Below are 17,405 nucleotides of genomic sequence, written 5' to 3'. Positions count from 1 at the left end.
GGCGCGGCGTGGCGCGGCGTGGCGCGGCGTGGCGCGGCGTGGCGCGACTGGAGGGAAGAATGAAGGATTAACGTCTCAATTCCGGGTAATCACGGCGAGGATCGCGAGTCGCCGATCGATGGCTGGTTGCGCAAAAGCCAATCGACTTTAACGAGAGTCCTCCGGTTTAATTAACGAGCGCGCGCTCGTTCCCCGGCTCGCGGTAATCGTGCGATGGAGCGAGATGGTCGGGCGCGCGCGCGAGCGGCTCGCCGGTGACGCGTTCGCAGAAGCGGGAGAGCGACGGAGCCGGTGCATCGGTTGATAAACACGTCAAACTGCGGGGTGCACGTGTACGGAACGTGCGTTACAAACCGGCGTACACGTGTAGAACGTTGCCAACCGCTTTATCTTACAAGCGTTCGACGCCTGCCAATGTAAACGCCTCCGTCGCCGCCGCCGCCGCCGCTCCGCTCCGCTCCGCGCCGAGCCAAGCCGCCTCTTCTCTGCTTTTGTCCCAAGCCTATTTACACTCGCCGCGAAGAATCTCCGCCGATACGAGGACCACGGGAACACCCCCGGATCGTCTTCGGAGTGGGCCCGTCCGTCACCAGAGGCCCAAATACCGGGGGCAACGGGGAATTTCGGTGAAATTCCTGTACTCGCCGGCTAACCGCCCCGACGATCCGCTTTTGCCAGCCGCCGAGGACGATACTTTTCCCGCCGCCGAGCCTAGACGCTCTCGTCGAACACAGATTTGCTTTTAGCACGGCCTCGGGACCTGCCGCGGTTCGCGCCAACCCGATGACGCCTCTCCGACCCTAAACTGTTAGCGCCGACTAGGCGGGAGACTTCAGAAGAGTTTGTCCCATGACAATCCCCATGCAACGAAGAATATGTATACCCAGCGATTTCATACGTGGGGGGAGAACCGGGGGATGAAACGAGACTCCGTGGTGATAGAAAATTGTACGCGCGGTTCAACTATGTTCTTCTCTCTGCTTTTGTAACGTATTTTAGAACTTGGAATTTATACAGGAGTCTCCCACCCGCTGGTTTCCCTTTTCCATGAAACACCGTGTATGTACAGCTTGTTCGCCGAATGTTCGCGTGATCAACAATCGTAGAGCATTGTTGTACGATGAAGTCTATGGTCTTGTATATAGAGTTTGTACATACGTAGCAGTTAATGTCCTCTCTCGCCCCCCCCCCTCCCCCGATAGTATTTTGATTATCAACGGCGTTGAACAGGTTTCTTCATTGTCAACGACCAACACCGCAACGACGATTATTGTTAATGGTTTTCTATACACATATGCTTTGTTAGCTACTTGTTATCGAGGATTACCGAGGTAGTCAATAAATGGCCAGTATTTTATGTTTTGGTTGAATGTTGTTGATCGCATCTAGACACCGAACGTCGGACACGTGCAATCGTAGATGTATACGCTATTTAATTAAGTCCCACGGGCGCGTGGGAACACCGTAGGACCCTTGATTCGTACCGAAGTATCCCTCTGAATTAGCGATTTAAGAAGGGTATGAAAGTGTACATATTAATTAGGCAGCTCCGCGAACGGGACCCGGGCCAGTACTTGCTTGTACATAGACTAATGAATTACACTGTTCAGCGTAATTGAACGATCATCGAACCGAGAGAAAGATGTTGTACATTAGCAGCTAAATTCGCGAAACTATTGGTTACCATGCCCGAAGCAAACGATCCTCGAATTATACTGAGCAGTATAGTTCGTTGTTTTGAATGATTTTGTAAATCGATCGCGGCACTCTTGCGGTTTAAAAATAGAAATGTATTATACGTTTAATATAAATCTCGGCGTACACGTTACTGCAACTAATCTCTAGACTGATAGGCCAATCACGGAGCCATGCTGTTTTACAAGTAAAGTACAAATCCACCAATCCCTGGGCCCTACACTTCTAAATACAAATCTGTGCTCGGAAAATCAACCTGAAACTGGTGTTTCGACGTACAGTTCTGTCCCGAGAAACGGCACCAATTTTTGTTTCGGGAATAGCAAATTTCTATCCCCTCTTTTGCTTTTGAAGCTGCCCTCTCGACACCGCTCAGCGTCAAAACTAGAGGGTATGTTATATTCTTTAAATTTTCCAACAAAAGATATCGCTGCTCAACCGACAACGTTATGGTCTGCCGCTACATTCGAGCCTCTCGCACATACAGTCAATTCTCGATATATGTCAACAACCATATGTCCAGGGGACATACCCGGGCCTTGTTATCTTTACACTCCTCGGCGTCCGAGGCCCCTCACGGGGTATATACCCGCGGTAGTGGGGATAATTCCGCGACGTTTATCGTCCAGGCCTTGGCGACATATATAGAGAAATCACTGTACTCCTTTTCCACGCTCGGCCCAGTCGAAATCAAAGTCAAGCCGCATAGGTAGCCTGATCCGAGAAACGGCAGAAGCCGTCCAGAACCGCTGCCGTTTCTCGAAACAAAACTGTGTTCGCTGTTTGCGACGTTCAGGTTTGCCAAGAAACCGACTTTGCACGTTGAGACGTGCACCTGTAACGCGTCGACCATTAAATCGTAGAATTAGCGATTCATTAGAGATACGGAAGCCACACACTGCCACGTTGAACTGGTTAACAAGCGAAACTAGGCCGAGCGATCGTGCTGTCGTAATTTTTGTACAAACAACGAAAACCGATTGAAAAAATTGTTCGTAATACACGGCTCGTTCGGAATTCGATCGTTTAAACGTGATAATTTCAAATCCATTGTGTTTCAAGTGCTTGCAGTACTTAATTTAATTTAAGTAGATGATTAATAACAATTGGAAAAGAAAAGTGAAATAAAGATGTTAATTTTGATACGAAGTCTCGGATACATTTTCAATGATTCCATACATTTTTGAGATATACGATTTTCGTGATCACTTTGAGGATACAGGTAGAGATCAAATCGGTAAACGGATGATATAGAAAAAGGAAAATAATATTTAACGCGTACAAATGATTGATTACCATGGGAAAATCATTTTTCAACCGCGCCATGGAATTTGAATTGAAATGGAAGAAAGATGAGCAGATCTCGCGGAAAAGATATGCGCAGACGCAGATGCGCTGGTTGTTCGAAGCGCGTTGCACCCCCGTTCTAGAGTTTTCACAAAAAGTCTCATTATATATTTGCGAGGTTGGTTGATCAACTATTGTTCGCGTTTTTGAAAAGAGTACGCTTATTGTTCTACGGTTAAAGTACAATCGAAATGAGCCACAACGGTTTCAATGCGTTACGTGACCAGGCTCAGTTTGATTAGAATTTTTATTTATTCGTTAAGTATTTGTGCTCGAAACATGTACGAAACGCGGAGTAATTGTGATTATGATAGTCGCTTGAACTACTTCGGAGGCCGCATTCTTGGATAACCGTTTAAACCGGTGGATAAGTATCTGCTCGTACCAGGAGAACATGGCGGGGAGGAGGTAAGAGAGAGAATTTTACCCGAACGATTTAAAAGAAAGCGCCGAGACGACCGTTCCTCTCGATTTTCCTGGTCTTCTGTTCGAAATACTTAATTAGTGTACGCACGACGTGTTGTTGTACGGTTTTCTGGCGAGAGAGGTTGAATTTTTGGCTAACGGTAAGTGGAATAGGCACGATCTTACTTATCGAACGCACATCCGTGTCATCGGCGCCTTTGATGGTCCCTAATGCGTATTCAGCAGTTCGCATTTTTCCGTAGATTTTCACATTTCACGTTTACTTTCGAGCGCGCCGTTGTAATACAGATTAGATTTCCAAGACATCTGTTCACAATTTAACGCGTGATTTAACAAGCCCCTTGGGAACCGGTCCGTGTACCCAACCATCTCGTCCGCTTGCTATGCGGAACACGAACGATTGTTTGGCATACTTTAATCCCGTTCAGAGCCAAATCCTTAATTGCGAGCCAATATCGGTCGATTTCGATCGTTCGCTCGTTAACGCATACATAACCAACTTAACGATCGCTACGCACACAAACTCGCAATCATTTATACATTAGTTGCTTAGAAAACTCGATTCCTATTCATTTAGGAATCAACAGAATTTCGCCCCTAAGCAAATCTTCGTTTTCAATCGCATAACTACATAACCGTATAAAATACATGATAATTATCAAAACAATACGCAGAGGTTAAGAAATATTCTACTACAATAATCCACATATAATTTCAGGATCATTTAGTATTTATTTCCCATCAATTCAATAAAATTTCATAGCATAAACAACTAAAATTAATAACTAGAGATATATAGTTCATATTTTATATCTATATTAATAAGTATAGAAATTATATTTTTGTTAATCATGCTTTGTGTACATTTAAGTTTACGTTAAATCTTAAACTGAACAAGAAATTGCACTTTTGCATGTTCACCTTTAACAGAACATTTCCATCTCACGTTGTACTCATGCAAATATATATGTACAAATCTATGAAAGGAAGGATCTATATCATTGTTAATGTGTGGATTTGGGAGCCGGGTGATTGGGAGTAAAAACTTCGTAATCTACTACAGAGAAATGATAGTCTCCCATGAGAACAGTGTTGGAAGCATGTTCTCCATCGTAACTGTGGGGGAGATTACTATAACTCTCCATGTTCACGTTGCAGTTGCTGGAAATGAGTAGGTCGGCCCCTGCTCCAAAGATTGGTCCAATGCTGAAAGAAAATAAGTAGATTAAGAAAATCCTAAAAATTTGTTTAAACTCTATTCTACTTAAACTGATCGCTAAAGTAATGATTCTCACTCTGGATGATAGCAAATGGCGAATGGTCTCTTCACAATATCATATTTCGTGGGAGGTACATCTTGGTTGTTTGTCAAAGTGAAGAGGAAGGCTTTCTCGGAGAAAATGTAATGTCCTTTTGCATTAGTCTTGCCCCAAGGTGCATCGCTGAATCCTCCACAAATTTCTCCTCGAGTTCCCTACAACATCAACAAAAATTTCTATGCTAAAATACAATCGCATTTGCACAAAGAATAGCAGTAAATTGTACAAATCAAATACCGAGAAAGAAATTACTCAAAAATTAGGACCACGTACCAGCGCAATTACGTATGTTGGACAAACGCCATCGCAGTGTCGGTGAAACGATGTTGCCGAGTAACCATGACTAGAGGCTCTGAAATAGATCAACGTTTAGAATGATATGATAATGTATACTTATTCTGTCTTGCGCAAGATAAACTTACCGGTACACTAAACGCCAGCTCTGTTTTGGCGACCCGTACCACTGATTCAGAAGACGTTGGAAGCCCATTTTGTCCCTGGAGAGAATTTGTGATCCAGGGAAGAGAAACGGACTCACTCTTGGCTGTAGCCGCTTGTCTGCACAGATTTCTGCGTACTTGTTCGGCAGTGCTGCATACCGGTACCTAAAACAAAACGTAAAAATCGAAAGCCTCCGAGGACGACAAGATTTCCCGGCAAACCGTACCTTAGGAATTTCGAGCCACTCGAGCGATCGGGATTGAAAAATTCGTACCTCTCCAAGGACAGCTCTATTGGCACTGCTCCGGTTGGCTCTACTTCCTCGGCGAACACCTGGCTGTCGATCAGCAGCAGTCGAACGTGATTTATCACCCCTGACAAATGCTGACAAACCCTCACGCGCTCCTCCTCCGTCCAGTGTTGAGTAGGCTGCGTCACCCCTGCCTAGGAGCGTGGTCCGTACGGTTAAGCGTTCCCTCAACTCGTAATTCTAAATTCTGATCCAAGAACCTAAGGAGGACCCAAGGACCCAGTAATCGTATGCGACATAAGGTCTGAGACCTTGCACAACATACACATGCTCAGAGCGTTAAGTCTTCTTGGAACTCAAGGGATTCAAAGAACTCGGACACGGAATAAAACTCTGAAGAAGAAAGAACCTGATATTTGGCCCAATTCAGAACCGCTCTCCATACATCCTCTTCCTCCAGACCCAAGTAGTCTGAAGATATCAGCTTGACCAGTGCATCCTTTGGTAGATTGCAGAATGCTGTTGTCTTGACCGTGTCCACTGCATTTTCCCCGATGAAAGCGAAGCATCTCTCGATAAAGGATGAACATGCTCCTTTACCACCTGTGACAATGAAAATACTTCATTATTACGGAGAAATGAATATTTCTTGGGCGATACATGTGTTGCGAGTTGCTAAAGTACTTACACATAATTGCAGCAGTTACTTATTACTAGGAATTATACTAAATTAGGAACAATAAAGCTCTGATTCAAAAATATTTATTAAGGATAAGTCAATTCCGCAACTGTTACAATAACTGTTTCATCATGTAGTATTTACATCTATAATTGTTACGGACAAGCAATAGTACAAAACGGAGTACAGTTCCATATAGTCGGAACGCACATTGTAGATTTTGTATTGGAAGAAACAGACTTTATGGATGCAGTTCCCTACATGCAAATGTTCCAGATTCCATGGAAAGTATAAAATCGTTACAACAAAGTAGTTTTCTATTAGGGAACGATATTGTCACCTCTAGGTGACAGCAATATCCAGTGACAATTTGTACTAGTCAATTTCTCATTATCTATTCTATCTTCATTTACGCGCCACGTTTAGTGTTTAAGACGCCAACAATGTTCTCGCATAGTGTTTATCATATCACTTCTTCCATGTGTAGAAAGCACACACGAGATCCCAGCGTGGATCAAAATAATACGTTTGTTGTTTCTCCTTCACTGTCCTTCGAGGTTAGGTAATCCCTCGGCGCTTAATTCGCCCCTGGATTCGTATTTTGTATCAATGTTATGTTGTCGCCCTTCAGCATGATCCGTCCCAACGGTTTCCTGTTCTTCGTTTTCATATGATACTCCTCCGCGTCGTCCAATACCAAATTCATGTACTCGTCAAAGCCGACGATGTGACCTTCGATGCGGAGGTTAATATTCTCGAACAGCCAAACTTGCACACGCGATCGGTTTTGCAAATATCGGAATATAAGGTTGATGGGCTGCACCATCACCTTCTGGACTTTCTGCGGTCCCTTGTACGACATTTTTGTTATGGTTTTTCAAAAAATATCAGGCAACGCTTCGTCAATGCGTGCTTCGTAAATGCCGGACGCCGGAAAATGTGGCGTCGCCGACCTACCAACTGCTGCCATCAGCTGTTACTAGTCGCTAGTTACTTATGCAGATCTCTTTCTCAGTTTTAAAAAATATTTTCAAATTAAACGGTTTATTAGGAATAGGAAAATTAAGGGTAGGTTCGTGATAGGACGTTGTAAAATTTAATAAAAATTTATGGACTGCCTCGTAGGGATAAATGTTGTAGTATTGGTACTTCTGATATCGTAAAACCTTCCTAACAGATCCAGTTTTCTTCCCAAACAGCGCTCTCTAGGGGTGAGTTTTGTACCAATCACTATCACTCAGTGGATAAAGTAGAATTCACAGTTGGTAATTACATATTTTAATTTTATGTGGATTATTCATTGTAAAATTTAATAAAGGAGAATGTGAACTTTTAAATAGAACACAATTTACCACTTTAGAATATATATTTAATCACAGCTTGTTAATGCAACTGATTGACACCACAGACGAGGTAGCGTTACTACTATTCCCTGTGATCATTGCAAATAACAAGAAGCAAACTATATAATGAATTAATAAACAATCAACTAAACTCGAAACTATAAATTGTAATAAATTTTGCTACTGCCACACCTCCCTATAACGTGCTGTCATTGTGGTAAACTTGCCAACCACGAGCACAGTACATAGTCGATAACTTACCATATGTGTAAATAAAAACTTTGCAAATAAATGAAATATTAAACTTTTCAAATTGTTCCACACTTATCGAGAAAAATATGAAGATATAAGACAAGAAGCTCGCATAGCCGGTACCATGAACATTAAGGAGAAACAACAAAGAAATGTCCAAATACATGGTACCACGCAATCGTTCAAAATTTCAGTGCAATTAAAAACAATCGTGTTTTACAATCAAACCGTGAGTCAAAAAGCCTGAGGAGTCCTTTGCATTTCAAACACTAAAGACGGTCTACGGCAAATAGTTCAAGTTTCACGCGTCACGTCCTCGAAAGGGCGCCGAATCGGCAACTTCGACAATGGGAATTGTTTGATACTTGAACTTTTAACAGGATGCCATGAATAACTTACCAGGGACTCGCTCTTGAGCATCCAGGGCTGCAGTCAAAAGAGCACACGCGTTTCCGGGGCTGAGAGTGGCGGAGACGTGTTCCTCGCAACTTCTCCAAAGTTCCTCGACTCCGAGTTCTTGGGCGAGACCCAGCATCTCGAAGATGCCACTGTCCTGTAGCATGATCTATAGAAAAGTTACCGGTTGAATCTCGGCCGTGTCTTTAGACCCGCGCGGAACTTTGGCGATCTCTTATTCATGACGGGGCGATAACCATAACCGCATTTAATATCTCTGAAACCGGAGTGAGGGGGAAAAATTTATTCGGCGGAAGCTGCTAGGAAGGCTCCATGAATTTCGCCACGCTTAATGGAATCAAGCGAGAATACTTTGTTAATTGAAAGAGCGAAGATATTCTTCCAGGAAAGGATACAACCGAAGACCAAACGAGACGCGATATTTCAAGGGCGATGGAAGGTCGAGGCTTCTGGGAGGCTCGGTCTCAAGGATACAAATGATAGCAATGGTATCGACCCTTTCCAGATAAATAATTTACCTTGCCGGTGTAAATGTAATGAACGAACTGACGGAAGGTTTCTGGATGGGCGTGCGGCATGCGCACGGGCGTGGGATTTCCGGGCGTGCCGATCCTCTTGGCGGCGGTGAAATTCTTGCACCTGGGAAAATCAATCGAAAGATGTCGCCTTTGAAAAAAGCATTAATTGCCAAGACAAGGGGGCACGGCGGGGAACAAGCGACAGAGAGAAGGAGGATCGTCGCGTGTAACAGCGTGCTATAGGCGTGGATGTTGCGTGGCTCTTCTAACGAACACCCACCACTTCGGCTTTCGTCACCGGCGCTCCCACTTCTGCCAGTGTTTCTTGTTACAAAAGGGCTTAATTGACTTCGTCAGGAAGCTCCGTTGCCACCGAGAGCGTACTCGCCGCGTACGCGGTCGGGGCTTTGGTTTTCGTTCTCCTCTAGAAACTTAATGGCGACCTTCGAAAAAAAGTCACTTCGAGCCCTCTCTCTCTCTCTCTCTCTCTCTCTCTCTCTCTCTCTCTCTCTCTTCTCCCTGCGGCGAGCCGGCAGCACACACTCGGCAGAGCGAATCTTTTCTGGCACCCCGAGCTGGAAACGGATCCCCCATGACCCATTGGGAGAACATTCGATCTCGCCTCTTCTGCCTGCCCTACGCCATTCTCTACCTTGCGCGACTAGATACACAAAGGGGAGGCTTTTAAAATCGACAAGTCTCTTTCTCTCGCTACTTCTGTCCCTCTCCCACCCTCTTTTTCTGCAACGAACGAGCGCGCCCTCTCGCCGCACCTGTGCGACGTCGATGCACTCTTCGGAATACTCTTTCCGGTCGGCTCGTAGAAATTACTTAAAAATATCCCACATACCCACTGCCTTTCGGTATTGAACAGCGCGGAACACGAGCGAATCTATGGGCTGAAAGAAGCGAAACAGCGTGGAATCGAATTCCGGGTGAAATATCAAGCTCGCTGCGCGAGAGGAAAGAAACGCCGTTGCAATTCACCGGCGGAAAGAAAAAGGGGTGGCTGAAGAAGCAGGGCCGAGGACGGGAAAACGCGGACAAGCCCTTAAACGGATCCTTTCTCGTTCACAGAGGCCGTCCGCATAAAACGACAATGGTTTCTAATACCACTAACCACGACGACGCGGGGCGAAAAAATTCCGCGATGTTGAAAACCGAGAGTCGCAGGAAAGTCGAAAGCGTACCGGCCGGGGTTTCGTATCGAATCAAAAGAAAATCCGTCAAAGAGCGAGCGCAAATGGAAAAGGCATGCACCCCGCGCTGCTTTGATATTATAACCGACGCGTTAACAAACGCTCGGCTTCGTCGACTGAGAGAGGAAGAGCGAAAGAGAGAGAGAAGAGGTGTGTGCGGGAAAGTCGGAAAATCGTGGCCCGAGCTACCGAAACATGGTTGCCGAGTCGACAGAGGCAAAACTAGTGCTCAAAAAAATTAAAAACACCACATCGCGCGCCCACACACACACACACACAGACACACGGGAACAGGGCGTAGGGCGTGTACGCAGATGCGGTTGCGCGGGTTCCACCTTTAACAGACCGAAACAGCTCGACTTTTACGGTTTCGCGTGCAGTTTGGTAACGACGCGGGCTGCGCATAATATCAAAGCTATAGTTTACCGCGTTTATTTCTAGAAATTAGAGGCGGGAAACGTTCGAGTACCGCGAAACGTAATCTCCAAGGTGAACACTTCAAACGGTTCCCTCGAAAATGTATCTTTGAACTCGCTAGGAGAGAGAAAAACCGCGGAGGCGGGTTGCTTTTCGCGATACGGAGGCTCGACCGCGACGGAAAGGAAACGCCGCTGCCTGGGGAACAAATTTTAAGCACTGGAAAGATAAAGGCGCCGGATGCCTCGTCGTGATAAGTGGTGGCGCGGAACGAGGCGAACAAGAAGTCGGACGGATGGAAAAGGATCGAGGTGGGTAGGGTCGCGAGGGGGGTAAAAAGGGGGAAAACCGAAGGCGCGTAGAGAGAAGCTTTTCCCTAATCACAGGCGAACGCCTGCTACGGAATCAAAGAAAACCAAATATCAGCGAGCGACGCCGAGAAAAGAATAGGGCACGGCGACGCGCGAGCTTGTCTGGTGTGACGACGAGGTGTCACGGGGGTGGTAACGTAGGTTCACGAGCTCGACGCGGAAAGAGGATGTTAGGGGTAGGGGGCTAGTGGCGCAGGGAAACGAGGGTCGTGGCTGCTTGGTTTCACGGCGGCAAGGGTTGAATGTCGCCGCAGGCTCCGCTACTAACGACCAAGCGTGCGATTATATAGCGGCTCCGTCGATTTCCGCGCAAAAACCGCCTCCGCTTCCGGTGCACGAGACTCAAATTCGCGTCACGCCTCCTTGTTCCCCGTGACTGTGAAACGCCTGCTTCTCGCCGGGCTCCATTATCGGCTCCCGGATAAGGGGAAATCGAACCCAAGCCCGCCGAAAATAATCGCAAAAATCCTCTGGTGCGTTTTACAATCACTAAAACATCCACCATGCTGTCGCTTGGATAATCAAGGAAAGGTCCAACAATTTATACGAGTTGTATGAAGGCTGCTTGATGAGCGAGGGGTTGGAGTTGGAGGGCATCGAGGGTATGCTAATTTTTATAACGAAAAAGTGGTAGCACAGTTTATGCGAATTCTGTAAAGGCTGCTTGACGAGCAAGGGGTTGGAGGTGCAAGAAGTGCTTCCAATTTGACTGGTTAAACCTTAAAATTGTCTTTTAGTTTCGATCGATGATTTCTAGCCGAGGGGTAGCTGAAATGCAGCAACATCCAAATATATTTAGACGCTTTGAAATTCTTTCGGCGTGTTATCCGAGTTACTTATTAGAATTGGATGAAGATGTGCAGTACTAAAATTCATAATAAACCGATGGATAAAGGGGTTTACACCCCACTTGTTGTAGACAGACTATAGATAGAGCAGCTAAAGGTATTGCAGGGAAAATACCGTGAAAAGCGGATGAAGCATTTAGATTTTAGAATAGCGAGAACACCATGCTTGCGCCTTCCGCAGTTGAAATTAGAGGAAAAAAATTTTATGCGAGCACCATAAAGACATGCAGAGGGTTCCGAGCAGGAAGCCTCGGTGAATTCAGCGCGAGGACAACGAGCAACGGCGGGGGTCACGTTCCGAGTGCTATCGAATGGTCGAAGCTCGGGCTTGTTTTTCAATTTCTTTCTGCCGTTCAGCGGCGTCGTTCTCGTTTCCGCGGCGCGGCGTTCCAAAATGACAAGGATTACAAGGGGATAAGAGGTATAGTCGGGGGTGGTCGGGGGTGCTCGCGACTCTTTGTCAGGATTTTCACCGGACTGGAGAGAGCGCCGCGTAGAGTTTTGAGTGCGGTCGCGTATTGTCCATTCGTTTCTCCTGCGGACGCCTGTCACGAGCATGCGTAACTTAATTTTCCGAAGCCGGTGTCGACGGCGAACGCGACGGAGAGGGAAAAGAGAGCGTCCAGACGACAAAAGGACCGGATCGCGTTCCCTCCTGCGCCGATATCAAAAGGGTTTCACGGGAATATCGTAATTGACTTTACAATTAGCATCGGGCCTGTCGTCCCGCCGGAATGTCGTTGCCGCGGCGCTGCTGGCCCCCTCTAATGCGATCCTCTAGGCCTCCCTTCTTACAACAATTAGAATTCACCCGGCGAAAATTGCTGCCGGCCCCGGCGACGAGGGCACTCTCCTCTCTCTCGTATTGTCCAACTAATTAGAAGGTTCGATCGATTCATTTCGCCGTAACAATCCCCCAGAGCCTCTTAATTAAAATTCATCGGTACCGCGAGCTCCGCCTTTTCCGCTCAAGGAACTTGGACGACCGCGGCCGATCTTTGCGGCCAGCTCGAGCAACGATTTTCGTGTCGGGCTCGCTCGGTGTGGAATATTGTTTCGCGGATCCGGCAGCGTGCTCTCGCTCTCCTTTCTTCCGGTAACGACCTCCTGGTGGTGCCTCGCCGCCGCTGGGGGCAGGTGAATTATGTATAGATGCGCCGGTGACTTCAAGATTTTAACGAAGTTATCATTTCCTCTCTCTGCCGACGAGCTCCCGGCCCGCAATTCCCGAGGAAAGTTAACCTCTCCGCCGGCAGCTCCGAGCGAAAAGTTCGTAACGCGGTTACGCCGGGGCAAACTCGCCGGGATTTTTAAGCGAACCGCGGTTTCTTGCCGGTCGAAAGATATTTTCGTACCGGTTCGTTACACGTTCGCGAGCTTCATCCGGCCTCGTCGCGTCGCCGAGGCGAATGAAAAGTTATCGCGATACGACCGCGTGATATTCCACGTGCCTCCGTTAATTCTCCATTTTCCGGAAGTGTCGACACGCCCATTGTCTCCGCGACGTGTTTATTTTTCGCGAACGCGCGCTATCTCGGCCTCGCCGCCTGGAAAACCGCGAGTTTCCGGGGATTAATCTTCCGCGTGGTTTCTCGCGCGTTTTCGGATCGTTTCGCGTCTCCGAGGAAAACCGGAGAGAGAGAGAGAGAGAGAGAGAGACGATCGCGAGCTGTTTCAATAGAAATTACGATTAACAATTAATCCGGTCCCACGACGATCTCGAAAGGGCTTAATAAAATTTCCACGCTCGCTTGTTCAACTCGCGACGATGTTGGTAGTGTCTCCCCGGAGACGCCGAGAGATATCAGTTGGGGAAAAAAGAATAGCGCGAATTGTTCCTTTCTCTCGGCGAGGAGACGTCCACGTGTAAATATAATTAATTCGAGCCGGCACCAGACACGACAATTTCGTACCGGCGAATACTGACCTCGCTTGCAGTATAATTCTGTGAGCGTAGACCGGCGTCTCGTCCCGACCTAGCAGAAAGACGATGTCAGCTGTATCTTTGTCCTCCGAAAGTCGAGCCAGGTCCTCCAGGAGTCTGGGCACACCGGCTAAACCAGCCTCGCCAGACACCCCCGCTGCACCTGGCGCCGCTCCCACTGCGACGGCCCTGGTCCCCATCGCGGTTACGTCGGGGATCTCCAACTGCATCGAAGAAAAACAACTAATTAATTTATGGTAGGTCCAAACACTGTTCACGGGTAAGCGTGAAGAACATGAGAAAAATTCGGGTTGAGACCGGAGCGTAGTTTTTGTTATTTTTAGTCCCACACGAAATACAGACATTAGGTTATTCCAAAGATTATGCAAAATAAAAATAGTCTCCATAAATAGCCCTTTAATGATTTTAATCTGCTGAAATAACACATTGATGTTTGTGCATTCTTTTAATCTGTCCACTGCTTTAAATCGCAATTATCAATTTTTTCTCGTGAATACGTCAAACCCGTAGTCTAATAATTATAATTTTCTACAAACATCTCTGCAAATATTTCAACTCATAACAAAGATGATTAATCAGTAGACAGAGGCTCTTGTGAATATGCTATAGACTAGTATTCCAAGTTATTGATCCAAAAAGTCAAGAATTTCGTACGACAGAAATACAGATTGTATATAGATGAATTATCTGGAATGAAAGAAAATTGGAGCAGGTCATAATTATTTTCCAATTAACCGAGTATATTATATCTGTTTAAAATCGATAAGATAATAGCAGACTCTTTTGAAGGTAGCTGTTCATAAACAGTAATGGTCCTTGTTAGCTACTGTAAAATATTTGTATGAAATAACTACGATAACCACGTTTTTTAAACCAAAGTTTGTCTTGTCCCGTTTCCCCAGCAAAAATTGCTAAGACAATTTCCAATTAGTAGCACAATGGTCGAGAAACAATTTGTGCCTGGCAAGTACTTCATAAATCACAATCGGCGACATATCAAACAGCAATTGTGCCGTTGACAATCCCACGCACGAAGACTCGTTTCATTTTCTACCAGGCAGACCGCCATCGAACGACAGTCGGCTAGTTGGTAGCCGAAGCAATGGGCGTTAATCCGATATTAACGAGGCCGCAAACAGAAGCAAGCCCATGACTGATGACAGCGCCGGTGAATGGCGGCCGCGTGTCATCGTCTCCGAACATTTTCCGGAGGGCGGGTGCGCGGGACAGACGAAGTGAGGCGAGGCGAGGCGAGGCGAGGCGAGGCGTGAGCGCGCGAGGGCGAGGAAAAAAAGCAAAACCGATTAACGTACAATCGGCGCTAATTGCGCGATTAATATTTGATTTGCGCCGCGTCGCGACACGACCTCTCTCTTTCTCTCTCTCTCTCCCCCTCTCTCTCTCTCTTGTTCTCTCTCGCTCTCCCGGTTGCCGCGGTCGGTCGATCGATGCCGTAGATTTTGTGTCACGGCGGCTGGCTGATTCCCTTTTAATTAGTTCGGGTTTTGTAGTTTTCGAACGCGTCACGCGCCGATTGCGACGCGTGTATCGCGGGGGGTAGGGAGGGATCGCGATCGCCGGTCATTTGCCCCCGCACCATCGCATCTCGCATTCCGACACAGTGATTCGATTAAAAAGCCATCCACCGTAGCTTTTGTTTGCCCGCTGGTTGACCAAGTCGCGGCGGAAAAAAATCCGTTCCAGGGACGACGATGTGGCCACGATTTTCTGCGGGTTTTTCACTTTCGAATATTATAATTTCACTAGATATCGGGCTCGCGTTACACCACCGGCCACCGGCGACCGAGAACTCGACGGCCGAAATATTAATACATACCGGCACGCTAGGCTCGCTCGAAAAATGACTGCGTCGGAGCTCGCGCACGCACCTCGACCGCGGATGCCCCGAACGTTTGTTTTGGAATCGCGTGGTCGACTGGCGGCCGCCGCCGTTCAATATCGTCCTGCGAGTAAATAAACACGCGTACGTACACGCGAACGTCCGTAACGAACGGCGATTGTCGCGCCGGGACCGTGTTTACAGGTCGACGGAGGCGAAAAGGCAAGGCTCCGTGGAGCGCGCCGTGAATTTTGCGTTCAGCATCCTCGCTGGATTCTCACCTGCACGAAGCTCGGTGGAAGGTGACTAAGCGAGCCGAAACGGCGTGCTGGGCTTGTCTCCTAGGCGCACGTGGACGAGTATTATTTTCCCGGGCGACACACTGCATTTTCAGTCAATCCACGCCGAGTCCTGCGCTCCCACGGGGCGAGACATTGTTTTCCTCAAAGTTCCCTGTGTCGTCGTCGTCGCACGCTCGCTCCGGCGTCCCTCGTCGTTGTTCTACAACACAAACGTACTCCCGCGAGATCCACCGCGAGCACACATCGGAGGAGAGACTGAGCCAGAGCGGAGAGGAAAGAGAGAGAGAGAGAAAGAAAGAAAGAAAGAGAAAGAAGGATAGAGTGGAAAGAGAGAGAGAGAGAAAAAAAACAAAAGCACCGAAACCGGAGGAAAAGCCGGGATGCTCGGTTTCGGCCCGGAAGTTTCCAAGTTCACCGCGAGCTATTTCTCGAGTACGAGACGAGTTTTACGAGAGCTGGACCCAGGTCTGCCTCCTGTCCCGTCGCCGCTCCGCGCCGCGCCACGCCGCGCCACGCCACGCCACGCCGACCCTTTCCCTCCTCTCTCGCTCTCTCCGGTGCGCTCAGGTGTTCTCGGGCCTCGTTCCACCTACGTCGATTCCATCCTTTCTTCGCGTTCTCGCGTGGCCAATGCTCCTGCAAGATCACTCCTCCTCCAGCCGTTGTTGCCAGATCCTCTCTGGAGCACCGATCGCACGATCAAAAAGGATACACACAGCCACTGGCCGCCCCGTTCCAGCTAGCAACGGATCCTCTCTCTCTCTCTCTCTCTCTCTCTCTCTCCTGGTCCTCGTCTACTTGGCTCGCGATCGACCAGATCCTATGGTCTTTTTCCCGCCGTCGACCAGCATCCTCTCTGTTTATCCACATTCCACCCTTTGTTCTTCCTAAATCGCACCAAAGGCAAGACCCACTTCCTAGAGCTCCTCTTCCCACCTATTCCGTCTACCATCGTCCTGGCCACCGTTAGTCCCCCCCTCCCCCTCTCCCCCCGTACCCTTCTGTTCTCGAGACACCAGTGGTTTCGCTTTCGGTTGCACGATATTGCCGCAATGCAGTGCTAGTCCCTAGTTTTCCACCGGCGAAACGAGATCGTCCTTTTATTTGCGTCGCTGTACACGCTCAGCCTCTTCCTCACCCTTCCCGCGAACGGATCCGACGTGATTTCTCCGACGGTTCCCCGTCGGATCACGTCGCGATTTAGACGCTTGAACTCCGGTTTCCGTTACTGCTGCCGCTGCTGCTGCTGCTGTTGCTGGCAGATTGTATTTTCGGTTCAATTTCATGGTCGCGGCGCATTCTAGTCGAAACAACACACCCAATAAGGCTCATCCGACGTCTAAGCCGAGAACAGCTACAGCTAGGTGTTAGAGGCGTGCGAGAACCCGAAAATGTCGGGTCCAGACGGATCGAGTATTTTATTCGGGATCGGGTTCTCGAAAATTTCCGAAGCACATTCGGGATCTCTGGACAATTTTACAGATTATTCACGGGAATTCTGAAAATTCTCGGGAACCTCGACGTATTCGAGAATACCAAAATTCTCGAGAACCCGACCCGCCCCAACTATCGGATGCTCGAATTTTTCGGGTTCTCGCACAGTTCTACTAGGTGGTAATTTGTTCACGAGTGGACACTGTGTTGAGGGTCACTCGAGTGACCCGAGTGTGCCGATAGTATTTCTCGAGAAATATTATCGAGAACAACTCGGGAGAGTTTTATTCTCGAATGTGTGTCTAGCTTGTCGGACGGCCAAGTAATCTGTATAAGATAGCCATCGCGAGTTTGTAATTTTG

At 47.7% G+C, this 17,405-nt stretch overlaps 2 protein-coding genes across 3 annotated transcripts; both read right to left on the bottom strand.

Moving 5' to 3' along the window:
• Nucleotides 1-4,179: 4,179 nt before the first annotated feature.
• Nucleotides 4,180-15,955, bottom strand: LOC143365391 (BTB/POZ domain-containing protein 9). 2 transcript variants are annotated; one of them, XM_076805515.1, is made up of 10 exons: nucleotides 15,589-15,955; nucleotides 13,450-13,670; nucleotides 8,688-8,808; nucleotides 8,152-8,317; nucleotides 5,888-6,081; nucleotides 5,455-5,672; nucleotides 5,210-5,392; nucleotides 5,061-5,139; nucleotides 4,764-4,942; nucleotides 4,180-4,674 (listed from the first exon to the last, which is right to left on the bottom strand). In XM_076805515.1, exons 2-10 carry the CDS (start codon nucleotides 13,644-13,646, stop codon nucleotides 4,473-4,475), a joined length of 1,539 nt encoding a protein of 512 aa, XP_076661630.1. In that variant the 5' UTR covers nucleotides 13,647-13,670; nucleotides 15,589-15,955; the 3' UTR covers nucleotides 4,180-4,472. The 2 variants fall into 2 exon arrangements, with proteins under 2 accessions (XP_076661630.1, XP_076661631.1); XM_076805516.1 differs by having other exon boundaries at nucleotides 5,503-5,672.
• LOC143365393 (putative small nuclear ribonucleoprotein E) lies at nucleotides 6,224-7,122 on the bottom strand. Its single transcript, XM_076805519.1, has one exon. It carries the CDS (start codon nucleotides 7,017-7,019, stop codon nucleotides 6,735-6,737), a length of 285 nt encoding a protein of 94 aa, XP_076661634.1. The 5' UTR covers nucleotides 7,020-7,122; the 3' UTR covers nucleotides 6,224-6,734.
• Nucleotides 15,956-17,405: the final 1,450 nt, after the last annotated feature.

Source organism: Halictus rubicundus, chromosome 2 (assembly GCF_050948215.1).
Source record: "Halictus rubicundus isolate RS-2024b chromosome 2, iyHalRubi1_principal, whole genome shotgun sequence".
In the NCBI taxonomy this organism is placed as follows: Eukaryota; Metazoa; Arthropoda; class Insecta; order Hymenoptera; family Halictidae; genus Halictus; species Halictus rubicundus.
This window is presented reverse-complemented; position numbering and strand designations above follow the sequence as displayed.

Coding starts and splice junctions, on each gene's coding strand:
- LOC143365391 (XM_076805515.1), bottom strand. CDS start 13,646: ATGGGGACCAGGGCCGTCGCAGTGGGAGCGGCGCCAGGTGCAGCGGGG. Junction 8,809..13,449: donor AGAATTATACTGCAAGCGAG/GTCAGTATTCGC, acceptor TGATTTTCCCAG/GTGCAAGAATTTCACCGCCG. Junction 5,140..5,209: donor AGCTGGCGTTTAGTGTACCG/GTAAGTTTATCT, acceptor GATCTATTTCAG/AGCCTCTAGTCATGGTTACT.
- LOC143365393 (XM_076805519.1), bottom strand. CDS start 7,019: ATGTCGTACAAGGGACCGCAGAAAGTCCAGAAGGTGATGGTGCAGCCC.